General features: G+C 40.5%; 1 protein-coding gene across 5 annotated transcripts in view; it reads left to right on the top strand.

Moving 5' to 3' along the window:
• pds5a (PDS5 cohesin associated factor A) overlaps nucleotides 1-12,832 on the top strand; it is a 441,642-nt gene extending 428,810 nt beyond the window's left edge. For 3 of the 5 annotated variants that reach the window (XM_085968922.1, XM_085968897.1, XM_085968907.1), the window contains 4 exons: nucleotides 4,652-4,769; nucleotides 5,500-5,855; nucleotides 6,076-6,226; nucleotides 10,954-12,832. In XM_085968922.1, the coding sequence (XP_085825048.1) occupies nucleotides 4,652-4,769; nucleotides 5,500-5,855; nucleotides 6,076-6,226; nucleotides 10,954-10,998 (670 nt within the window). In that variant the 3' untranslated portion in view covers nucleotides 10,999-12,832. The remainder of the gene's footprint in view (nucleotides 1-4,651; nucleotides 4,770-5,499; nucleotides 5,856-6,075; nucleotides 6,227-10,953) is intronic. The other 2 variants (XM_085968917.1, XM_085968930.1) reach the window with 2 other exon arrangements.
• Nucleotides 12,833-13,103: the final 271 nt, after the last annotated feature.

Raw genomic sequence — 13,103 nt, 5'->3', positions numbered from 1 at the left:
GTTTTGGTGTCCATACTTAAGAAAAGACATACTTGCTCTCGAGTCAGTACAAAGAAGGTTCACTCGGTTAATCCCGGGGATGAGGGGATGGACATATGAGGAGAGGTTGAGTAGATTGGGACTCTACTCATTGGAGTTCAGAAGAATGAGAGGCAATCTTATTGAAACATATAAGATTGTGAAGGGGTTGGATCGGGTGGATGCGGGGAGGATGTTCCCGATGATGGGTAAAACTAGAACTAGGGGGCATAGTCTTAGAATAAGGGGCTGCTCTTTCAAAACTGAGATGAGGAGGAACTACTTCACTCAGAGGGTGGTAGGTCCATGGAATATGCTGCCCCAAAAAGCTGTAGAAGCTACATCATTACATAAATTTAAAACAGAAATAGACAGTTTCCTAGAAGTAAAGGGAATTAAGGGTTACGGGGAGCGGGCAGGAATTTGGACATGAGACTAGGTTCGGATCGGACATGGCCCTGTGGGTAGCGGAGCGGGCCCAGGGGCCGTGTAGCCTGATCCTGCTCCTATTTCGTGTGTCTAATTCTGTTAGATTCAGGAGATGGTTCTGTGATAGTAGATTGGCAGTTAGGATCAGATCAGCCATGATATTGAATGGCGGAGCAGGCTCGAGGAGCCGATTGGCCTACTCCTCCTATTTCTTATGTTCTTATTAAAGATAGACAAATCTCCAGGACCTGTTGGTTTCTACCCCAGGGTGTTAAAAGAAGTAGGTGAGGAAATTATTTGTGTGTTAGTCATGATCTTCCAAAACACATTCCATTTAGGAATTGTCCCCTTGGATTGGAAAACTGCCAATGTTAATGCATTATTTAAGAAGGGTAGGAGAGATAAACTAGGAAATTATAGGCCTATCAGTCTAACGTCAGTTGTGGAGAAGTTACTAAAATCTGTTATTAGAGGCAAAGTGACTGAGCATTTAGACAACTATGAGCTGATCAGAGAGCCAGCATGGATTTGTAACGGGTAAGTCATGTCTAACGAACCTAGTTGAATTTTTTGAAGAGGTAACATGGTCGATAAGGGGGTGTTTGTGGATGTTATTTATATGGACTTCCAGAAGGTATTCAGCAAGATTCCACATAAGAGACTGTTAACAAAAATGAGAGCACATGGACTGGGAAGCAACCTGTTGGCTTGGTTAAGGAAATAATTAGGAGGTAGGAGACAGAGTAAGGATAATGGGTATGTACTCAAATTGGCAGGATATAACTCGTATCCCCCAGTTTTCTGTACTGGAGCCTCAGCTTTTCACTATACTTTACTTATAAATGACTTGGATGAAGGAATGGAGAGCCGTATAATCTAAGTTAGGTGGCATAGTAAATAGTGTAGATGGGAGCAGAAAGTTGCAAAGGAACATTGATAGATTAAGTGAGTTGGCAAAACTGGCAGATGGAGTTTAATGTGGGAAAGTGCGAGATCATCCACTTTGGACCTAAGAAAGATAGATCAGAGTCTTTTCTGAATGTCGAGAAGCGAGGAACTGTGGAGGAGCGGGAGATTTAGGGGTCCAAGTACAGAAATCACTAAAAGCTAGTGAACAGGTGCAAAAAATAATTTTAAAGGCTAATGTAGTATTGGCCTTTATCCCCGGGGTGGGAGTTATGTGACAGCTGCACAGAGCTCTGGTTAGATCCCATCTGGAGTATTGCATTCAGTTCTGGGCACCGCACCTCAGGAAGGACATATTGGCCTTGGAGAGGGTGCAACCCAGATTCACCAGAATGATACCAGGGCTAAAAGGGTTAAATTATGAGGACAGGTAGAAAATTAAGGGGTAATCTAATTGAGTTACAAGAAGGACGTGCATTTATATAGCACCTTTCATGACCATGGATGTCCCAAAGTGCTTTACAGCCAATGAAGTACTTTTTGAAGTGTTGTAATGTAGGAAACGTGGCTGCTGATTTGCACACAGCAAGCTCCCACAAACAGCAGTGTAATAATAACAAGATAATCTGTTTTAGTGATGTTGATTGAGGGATAAATATTGGCCAGGACACCGGGGATAACTCCTCTTCTCTTCAAAATAGTGCCATCTGATCTGGCATGGCCTCGGTTTAACGTCTCATCCGAAAGACAGCACCTCTGACCGTGCAGCACTCCCTCAGTACTGAACTGGAGTGTCAGCCTAGATTTTTGTCCTCAAGTCTCTGGAGTGGAACATCAACCCACAACCTTCTGACTCAGGCGAGAAAGCTACCAACTGAGCCACTGCCTGTTGTTTACGATGATTAAAGGATTTGATAGGGTAGATAGAAACTATTTCCTCTGGTGGGGAAACCCAGAACAAGGAGGCATAACCTTAAAATTAAGTTTCTTTTCCCCAGGAGGCTTCATAGCCATATTGAACTCTCATCATTTTGAAGGAAAAATTTAAGAGGCCTGAAATTATGTGGGTGTTTTCCTGGACTCCCACCAAGATGTTAATGCTACCAGGTGTAGAAGTGATTTGTCTGGAAAACTAGATAGTGGCTGTAGACTTCAATTATGCATGCTTTTACATTGAAATAAGAAAGTTTCTCAAAGTAGTGATGCTCATTGTAGCTGGAGTGAGTAACCAATTTGAAATCCTCGCATTTGGCCTATAAGTGGTATCCAGTGTGTTCACACCGTATAAATGTAAACTTAACAATCCACATCTCCATTTATTCGTATTTAAATAAAAAGAAAAACCTTTCTGTGAATACTACCAACTGATTTACTTCACTTGACTGTGCTATACGCACCTGCACGGTATGCTGCCTTATATATACACAACATAAGTCACTTTGTATTGCATTTGAACATAGATTCTTTCCACTAGACTGACTGAAAATTAGAATTAGGCAGCTTTCTGAAAAAAGGGAGACATAGAAACTGCCATGGAATCCTCAATTTTGTCAAATAATTAATGCAGCCTGTGGATATGTTTTAGGAAATAACATGGTTAAATTTTATTATAGTGGAACGATTATGTTGAATAATTGATTATTTGGTTGGTTGTTATTTCTACGATAGCACAAGAGATATTTATAGAAAATTATGTAAAATGAAGGTATTTGGTGCATACTATATTGTAGCTAGAGAATCGCCTGCAATGGCTTCTCTTCCAACTCCAGCATCGTTCCCTCTGGTGTCCCCCAAGGATCTATCCTTGGTCCCCTCCTATTTTTCATCTACATGTTGCCCCTTGGCGACATCATCCGAAAACACAGCGTCAGTTTCCACATGTACGCTGACGACACCCAGCTCTACCTCACTACCACTTCTTTCAACCCCTCCACGGTCTCTAAATTGTCAGACTGCTTTTTCCGGCATTCAGTTCTGGATGAACAGAAATTTCCTCCAATTAAATATTGGGAAGACCAAAGCCATTGTTTCGGTCCCTGCCACAAACCCCATCCCTCTCTAACATCTATCTGAGGCTGAGCCACACTGTTCGCAACCTTGGTATCATATTTGACCCTGAAATGAGCTTCTGACCACATATCCGTGGCATAACTAAGACTACCTTTTTCCACCTCCATAACATCGCCTGTCCCCACCCTTGCCTCAGCTCATCCGCTGCTGAAACCCTCATCCATGCCTTTGTTACCTCTAGACTTGACTATTCCAACGCACTCCTGGCTGGCCTCCCGCATTCAACCCTACACAAACTTAAGGTCATCCAAAACTTGGCTGCCCGTGTCCTAACTCGCACCAAGTCCCGTTCACCCATCACCCCTGTACTCACTGACCTACATTGGCTCCCGGTTAAGCAATACCTCAATTTTAAAATTCTCATCCTTGTTTTCAAATCCCTGCATGGCCTCGCCCCTTCCTATCTCTGTAATCTCCTTCAGCCCCACAACCCCCTGAAATATCTGCGCTCCTCTAATTCTGCCCTCTTGAGCATCCCTGATTATAATCACTCAACCATTGGTGGCCGTGCCTTCTGTTGCCTAGGCCCTAAGGTCTGGGATTCCCTGCCTAAACCGCTTCACCTCTCTACCTCCCTTTCCTCCTTTAAGATGCTCCTTAAAACCTACCTCTTTAACGCAGCTTTTGGTCACCTGCCCTAATTTCTCTTTATGTGGCTTGGTGTCAAATTTTTATCTTATAACACTCATCTGAAGCACCTTGGGACATTTTACTACGTTAAAGGCGCTATATAAATACAAGTTGTTATATTTGATCAAATTAATCCATTTTGAAGATCATTTTCAAAATATGAATTATGCTCGTAGCAAAATTAATTGTTTTGAGAAGTTAATCAATTAGCGTCCCTGGATTGATTCATGAGAGGATTTTCATACTATCACTCTAAAGGTCTGGAAACTTTTTTTTCCAAGTTGAACATTCGCTGTTGAGATGCTGGTACTGCTCTTCTAACGTTGCATGCAGTGAAGCCCAGTTTCATTCAGCTCATGTATGTAAATTCTGTTGTATGTAAGTTTTGCTTATGTCTTTAGTCCTTTACTTGTAACCTATTTGTTTGACCTGAAACATAAAACAGCTCTACTGCAATTACATCAAATATAAATTACAGTTGTAAGTATGATTATGGTGGCATTTACAGGGTGACCATTTGAATGAAAAATCCTACGTTCAGTTCTGATGTATTGCTAATGACTTCAGAAAGAAATCTCTATTATTTACTTCATCACAGGGAACAGAATTCAGAAATTCCAGAAACCGAAGTTAGTGAGAATGAAGAAAATCCAGTAATATTGCTTACAGTCGTGCCAGCTAAAACAGAGAAGAAAGATGAATCGGTCAGAAACAAGGTGCGGTACATATTATACTTGGGCGCTGGACTATATGGGTCAACGTAGCAGTCTTATGTCCAGATCGTATAAGGGAAAATTACTCTTGGGGAGGGTGGGAAATAATTTCAATATAAAGTACACGTTCCTCCCCCATAACCCCCCCCAAAAAAAACCTATAAAATAGTTCCTACCTGAGAGGAGAAAATCTCTGCTGTGCTAGTTTGAAGCAGACTTGTGGAGACCATATGCATTCAGTCTACCGGTTTGGGGGAAAAAAGGGAGCATTTATGGCCAGTTGCCATTTCTAATGAACAGGAATCAACAGCCAGGACAAGGAAGGGTAGTAATCCCAGCTTTCTAATATTTGATCTCGAGGCTGACTCATTGGATATGTCATGTCAGTGAATTTTTCCCCAGCTGCAAGATCTGATGTGTTGTGATTCCACAATGAGGCTCTGGGGCTAAAAAGGTTGAACATATTTCATCCTTTTTCCAACTTTATTTTTAAATCTTGGAGTGGGGCTACTTTGCATTAAAATTATTGTGCTCCATAGTAAGATTTCCTTTAAATATACATAGACGACACGTTGCATTCCTACTATCCAGTTGTTATTTTAAAGTAATTTTTCAGCAGATTTTGTAACTTAAAACAAAATTGTGCTAAATAAAACCATGAGTAATAGTTCCTGTAATTATCTACCGCACTATTATGCATCGCTCTGTGTACGTTCTGTCCTCCTTATAACAGGAGATGTCCACTGAACAGTCTTTACCACCACAGACCAGTACAGAGCGTGGAAAGAAAAGGACAGCACCTGCAGCTGGTTCAGAGAATATTCAACAGATACCAGAAGAGAAAAAATCTGAAGAGACAGCAGCACCAGTTCCACCCAAAGCCAGACGAGGTCGTCCTCCCAAAGTGGTATCTGAAAGTAATGCTGCAAAGAACGCAGACACAAACAAACCTGCAGGGAGAGGCAGAAAAAGAGTTGCAGCCAGTCAGGAAGGCCCTGCCGAACCAGAAACAACAAATGTTAAAGTACCAAAACAGCAAGAAACAAATGTCAAGAGAGCACCAGCACAGAGACAAATGGATCTACAAAGGTAATTTTTTTTTGTGAGGGGGCTGGTGGTGGGTGGGGAAACTAACTGATGAATATGTCTGTGTCTCTTTATTGTGTGTTGCATTTTTATCTTCGAAAGTTGCTCTTGCCCTCTCTTAACAGGCTTTATCTCATTGGCGGGCCTGTAAATGTAACACACCAGTTTAAGGGAATGGAGTAGATTTTCCTGCTACTGATTTCTAGCCCTCCTTATTTTTCAGAATCCAGGTTTTGGACAGTGATGGATATTCAGTGATGGAACTAGAGTCTACTCCAGAAAGTTCAGCTGAGGAACTGGATTTGTTTAAATCCTGTGAGAGCAGCCAGAATGAGGTTGATAACACAAAGCTAGCAGAGGGAGGCTTCCTTAAGGTGCAGTAGTATTAATGACCGATTTTAACATCTTATTAGAAGAGACAACGTGATGGCATTAAGGGTAGCCTAATTAGGGTTAGGTGAAAGAGCCCATGTGGAACTGTTTTAGGTTCAGTATGCCAATCAAGATCAACTCTGTTACGTCTTCCTCTCATTAGAATCATAGAATCGTTACAGCACAGTAGGAGGCCCGTCGAGCCCGTGCCAGCTCTCTGCAAGAGCAATTCAGCTAGTCCCACTCCCCCGCCCTTTCCCCGTAGCCGTGCAATTTTTTTCCTTCAGGTACTTATCCAATTCCCTTTTGAAAGCCACTATTGAATCTGCCTCCACCACCCTTTCAGGCAGTGCATTCCAGATCATAACCACTCACTGCGTAAAAAAGTTTTTCCTCGTGTCGCCTTTGGATCTTCTGCCAAGCACCTTAAATCTATCTGTGTCCTCTGGTTCTCGACCCTTCCACCAATGGGAACAATTTCTCTCTATCTACTCTGCCTAAACCCCTCACGATTTTGAATACCTCTATCAAATCTCCTCTCAATCTTCTTTGGTCTAAGGAGAACAACCCCAGCTTCTCCAGTCTATCCACGTACCTGTAATTCCTCATCCCTGGAACCATTCTTGTAAATCTTTTCTGCACCCTCTCTAAAACCTTCACATTCTTCCTAAAGTGCGGTGCCCAGAATTGGACACAATACTCCAGTTGTGGCCGAACCAGTGTTTTATAAAGGTTCATCATAACTTCCTTGCTTTTGTACTCTGCCTCTATTTATTAAGCCTAGGATCCCGTATGCTTTTTTATCCGCTTTCTCAACCTGCCCTGCCACCTTCAACAATTTGTGCACATATACCCCAGGTCTCTCTGTTCCTGCACCCCCTTTAGAATTGTACCCTTTAGTTTATATTGCGCCGCCTCATTCTTCATACCAAAATGTATCACTTCGCACTTTTCTGCATTAAATTTTATCTGCCACGTGTCCGCCCATTCCACCAGCCTATCTATGTCTTCTTGAAGTCTCACTATCCTCCTCACTGTTCACTATACTTCCAAGTTCTGTGTCATCTACAAATTTTGAAATTGTGCCCTGTACACCCAAGTCTAAGTCATTAATATATATCAAGAAAAGCAGTGGACCGAGTACCAACCCCTGGGGAACACCACTGTATACCTTCCTCCAGTCCGAAAAGCAACCGTTCACCACTACTGTCTGTTTCCTGTCACTTAGCCAATTTCATATCCATGCTGCCACTGTCCCTTTTATTCCATGGGCTTCAACTTTGCTGGCAAGCCTATTATGTGGCACTTTATCAAACGCCTTTTGGAAGTCCATGTACACCACATCAACCGCATTGCCCTCATCAACCTTCTCTGTTACCTCCTCAAAAAATTCAATCAAGTTAGTTAAACACGATTTGCCTTTAACAAATCCATGCTGCCTTCCCTTAATTAATCCACACTTGTCCAAGTGACTGTAAATTTTGTCCCAGATTATCGTTTCTAAAAGCTTCCCCACCACCGAGGTTAAGCTGACTGGCCTGTAGTTGCTGGGTTTATCCTTGCACCCTTTTTTGAACAAGGGTGTAACATTTGCAATTCTTCAGTCCTCTGGCACCACCCATGTATCCAAGGAAGATTGGAAGATTATGGCCAGTGCCCCCGCAATTTCCACCTTTACTTCCCTCAGCATCCTAGGATGCATCCGATTTGGTCCTGGAGATCACTAACCCCTGGAATAAGTTTCTGACAGCCACGCCTCAATCAAGGCATTTACTCTTAGTACTTCTACCAAAAATGACAGCCTCATTTCTCAGCAAGCAGTTACCATTAAGATTGTCTCAAGGGAGTGGGTTCTAAACAGAACGAGTCTTGTTTTGAGTTAGTGGCCAACTGGATTCTATCTTGGGTGTCTCTATCCCAAAGAATCCTACTTTTAGGTTTACCACATCTAAAGTAGGAAATGCTAAGCACTGGCAAGATTCTACAAGTATAATGAAGTCACCTTATGGCAGCTGTCAACCTGAAAAGGAAACCAAGATTTGGATTTAGAGGGATGAGAAGGAGCACTCGGAGGACTGTCTTTAAATTAGCACAGACCAAGTTTGCTGAGCCAGTTTCATTCACCAGTACTATGTCCAGGTTGATAGATAACTGTGAAACTGTAGCACTGAGACAGTAAGTGGCCTTAATGTAGCTACAGTACCTGTGTGCTACCAGGAGAATCTCAAGGCCATTCCATGCAAGGGCCAAATATTTCTCCTAATCCTCCCACTCAAAGCCTAAGTCGGATTTGTTTGGTGATTGTAAGAATTACTCTAGGAGTCCTATCATCTGGAAAATAAAGTTAAAAGGATTCAAACTCTTATCAGACCAGTTAGAGAGTATAGTACCGGAAAATTTTGACTCTACTTTGCTGTTGTCTTATGTTTTGAAAATAAAATGTATGTTACCGTCTGGCTCTCGTATGTCTTCAAGACCTAGCATTTGCTTAGTATTAGAATAGCGTCCTCAAGGACAGGTTCAGAGTGGGAGCATTGTCTCACATCATCCAGTTAGTTTGCCTAGAGACTTGGTAGATACCATAAACTTCAAATATGCGTTGAGATAGACTGGTGGAAAGTGCGATTGGGGTTCCTTTGATTCCCTTCACACTGAGTTCCTGGTCTCCGCAGCAGCATTGTGGGAAGGTGCAGCAGAGCAGAGAAAGGACAGAAAAATCAAAGGGAGAGTTACCCTGTGGTAATACTATAGATTGTTACAATGATCTTAGCTTTGAATATGTTTATTCAATTGTATATTTATTTAGAGGTTTTTGTTTTGTTTTACTTTGTGATGGATAATCTCCTAATCAGAGACTTGATTTTTTTTTGTAGTTTCTGAGACAGGATACCAAGACATGGCATTTCAACACTTAATGTCAACTTCTTAGCACCTTTTAGTATTTCACATTAAGTTGCTCAGTGAAGGGCAATTTTTATGTGCCAATATACCTAATAATTTGAACTGCTGCAGAAAATCCAGGTATAAATGTTAGGAATTTTGTTTTGGGATTCCTTCAGAATATTTAAATATAAAAGAATGGAGCTATATGGGGTGTTGGAAGACTGAGCATCAGGTCCCAGTATCCATCCAAAGAAGTGATATGACATGGCAGCTTTGATGAATCTTCTCACAAGATACAATGCTGCCTTTTTTCTCAATTTAAAAAAAACCCCTCTGCAGTCATTTTTAAAGGAATGCCCGAAAACACGGTTATTGCCACCCCTCCTGAACTCTGCACCTCTGTTTAGTTTGGGAAACTGCCATCTTGATCATATTGATCTCAGCAAGAAAATGTCTGTTGTGGTTAGCCAAGTATGTAAAAACAAAAATTCACACAGACCATCGAGCTTATTCTTTGTCCTGCCCTCTTTATTTAGCCTTCTGAGGGAGGGAATAGCTTAAGGTAAAACTACCAAGAAGATAAAACTTGTGAAATTTCACCCTGGCCTGAAATGGCATCAAATAAAAACATTTACATTATCTCTGGATTGCAGCATTTTTAAGTCATGGAACTTTTCTCCAATGAAAACTGCTTCAGTGTCATTTGGGTAGCATAGTGGGGTATATGCTGATGTTTCCCCTCTAGAGCTTGGGTTCAAATATACACAGACTGATGGATTGCAGATTTCCTTTAGCTGTGGAAGTTCAAGATTTCATGTTTGAGCTAAGGTAGAATATTTGAGTAGCAGCTGGTTGTGCTATGCTTGATACTAATGTTTGATGCTGCCACTGGGTGAAAGAATGCTAAGTGTTCCACATTCCACTATTGACATTCTTCACCATGAGCACCAAATTCACTCAAAATGGGCCAAAAAAATACAACTACAGTTCTGAGACACTTACAGTTTGAATCCAAAAAACAGATCTTATTCCTGTTGATCAACCTACCTTATTTGGCATGAGAACAAAGTTGACATTCAAACCCTTATATCCATCACCAAGACAGCCTTCCGCATCCACAAAATTGCCTTTCTCCACCTCATCTTACCTCTGTCGCCGCTGAAACGAAATACCTCAAGACTTGGCTCCTCCTACACACACTCTGCCAGCCTCCCACCCTCTGCAAACTCAACCAAAGTTCTGTGATCGATACTGGTGCCCGCTGATCTACATTGGCTCTCCATCCTCCAATGAATCAAATTTAAATTCCTCATCCTCATCTACAAATCTCTCCACACCCTCTACCCTTTTTCCGCAACCACCTTCAGCCTTACATTCCTTCCCATGTCATCTGCTCCTCTGACTCTGGCCTCCTGTGTGTCCCTATCTCTCTTTTTCACCTTTAGTGCCAGAACCTTCTGCTATCTCAGCCCTTTTCTCTGAAACTCTCTCCCTAAACCTCTCCTGCTCTCTATCCATCTTTAAAAGACTTCTCCAAACCCATCCCTTAAATCAAAGCTCAAAAATCAAACTTTCATTCACCTCTCCTAACCCTCCCTCAAACCATCTACATATGTTCTCCTCTGAAACACCTTGGAACATTTTTCTACACTATCAAATATAAATGCAAGTAGTTGTTCCCACAAATATTTTTAAGTACTCCTCACCCTGCTCTTATTATATCTTGATATATTTATCTTTGATCTCATAGGACACTTTGATTCACAAAGCAATCTGTATGTGTGCCTGTTCAGTAAGACATATTTTCTTTTGTTTTCTTCAACTTTTCATAATTTTTTTTGTGTAGGTAAGAAGAAAGTCCATGCCAAAGGGAAGGAGACAAAGGCTGTAGAAAAGAAGTATTCCTTGCCACTGAGGGAAATGTACCACATAAAAGGATTGAGATACTATACAAAAACTTAATTAGTTTACACAACTCCTCACCCTCAAAACATCAGGACAACACTGCATCAGAGTTTGGGTTAAGATATTATTGAACTCCTTCATTTAAATTTTAACAGAAAATTTAACTTTTGCAATGTTGATGGGGCAACATTTAAATTCCCTGGGATTATTTTTATGCAGCATCTTTATATGTTAAGATTACTTAACAACTATTGACTCTCATAAAAATAATCGCTAGATTAGGATTTTGTTACAAGATGTCTTACGTAACCATTTTAATTATGCATTAGTAATTTGCTGCAGCAGTTTTACCTTCCAAAGTAAGTTATTACACTGACTTGTGAAGTCGGCAATGGTGCATTATAGAGTCACACGTTACTATTAATTTTTGCAGGCAGAAGCATTTGTGTTATTTAAAATAGTCCCAATTTGAATAGAATTTGATTTTGGTGAGAGTGAAAGAATAAACTGGCTAAAAGAGCAGTTGAATATGTGCTTAGAATATTTGAAGCTACTGCCATAAATGTTGTAGTAAAGACTTAAAAGGTGTAATACTAAAAAGTCTGCTGTTAAAAGTTGGGGATATTTTTGACACTGTTCTCTAAAATTTTGCACTGAGTCCACATTGTTTATCCTTTTAAAAAAGAAATCTCGGCAAGGTGTGTGTATCTGTAGACTGTCCAGAGTCTGTTTACACAAAAACATGTTTTTGTGTAATTTATATTGACAGTTAATGGAACTTGCACAGGGAAATTTGGGTCTTTTGTGAATACAGACTGAAGTCTAGTGATGGCAATGGTGTTGGAATTGATGCCTTTTTTTCCCCACAACGTATCCTCATTTGGGTTTTTTTCTGCTTACCTTCCTTTACCCATGAAAGTGGGGGCTGATCTGAGCTATGGATTTCTTCACAGTTGTCAGTGTGCTGCTCTTTTTTGGCCAATAGGCAACACATTCTAGGGTGGGATAGGACCGCTTGTCTTTCTGTGTACCCCTTCCCTACACAGTTGAGCACTCTGTTACTACAAAACTCTCCCATCTGGCAACCTGGCTGAGAACTGGTCAAGCTCAACCTTTACAGCTAGCTAAGTTCAAATGTTTGTTTAAGCTAGTGTTTGAATTTGGGGTTCTAAAGGCCTCGGATGTGGGAGTTCAGTACTCTACTTAATGGGTTGTTCTTGAATTCCACTTTTTAACATTGAATATTGGAAAGAGTAAAAATTAGAACAGGATGTTAAAGCATTTCCTCTATCCTAACATTACTTTTTAAAACCTGCTTTTAGTACTTTTAATTTATGAAATTTTATCAGAGGCCTTTTATGTTCTACTTTCTTATAAAACTATATTGCTCTGAAAGGTAAATGGAAACGTTTGAGTTTCAGATTTTTGTATCAGATCTTGAAGTAAATGAGGTACTTTTGAAAGACCAGTTTTATGATGAGATGTTCAAGTTACCAGGCTCTGTAACCAATGATGTAAAAAATGAAGTGTTTTAGAAAAAATTGGATTTTGGCAGCTTGTGAAGACAGTTCAAACAGTTCAAATTGTTAATGCATTTAACTGAGTGTTTTTATTGGTATGTTGAATTTTTTTAAACCTATTTTTCACCAGTTTGTCTCCCAGTTCACGCTCATCTTTGTTTATTTTAGTGAAATTCTTTACAGTTGCATCAATGTTTTGATTCCAGACATTGTTCATTGTAGTTATTGTGTACATTTTGATGTACACATGATCATATTTAAATTTTTGTTGCATAAAGAAATAAATGCTTCTTAGGTGTCTCCTGGTTTCTGTTTCTCTCTCTCAAAACCTGTACTCCTGAATAACCAAAACAGGATAGATTAACAGTGAGAGATGGACATTTATATTTCAGACTATGTTAATATTTTAAATAGTCTGGAGTCAGGAGGAGGGAAGGAGAAACTATCCAGAGAAGATGTGCCTTCCTAGACTACTGGGAAACTTAATCCATCGCCACCACACTTCATGAACTGAATTCTCTCTCTCTTTCCTCCACCCTGCAAAAATACATCATGAGATGGGATTTTTGGA

Source organism: Somniosus microcephalus, chromosome 2, assembly GCF_052327205.1.
Source record: "Somniosus microcephalus isolate GS21.2 chromosome 2, FLI_Smic_1.0, whole genome shotgun sequence".
In the NCBI taxonomy this organism is placed as follows: Eukaryota; Metazoa; Chordata; class Chondrichthyes; order Squaliformes; family Somniosidae; genus Somniosus; species Somniosus microcephalus.
This window is presented reverse-complemented; position numbering and strand designations above follow the sequence as displayed.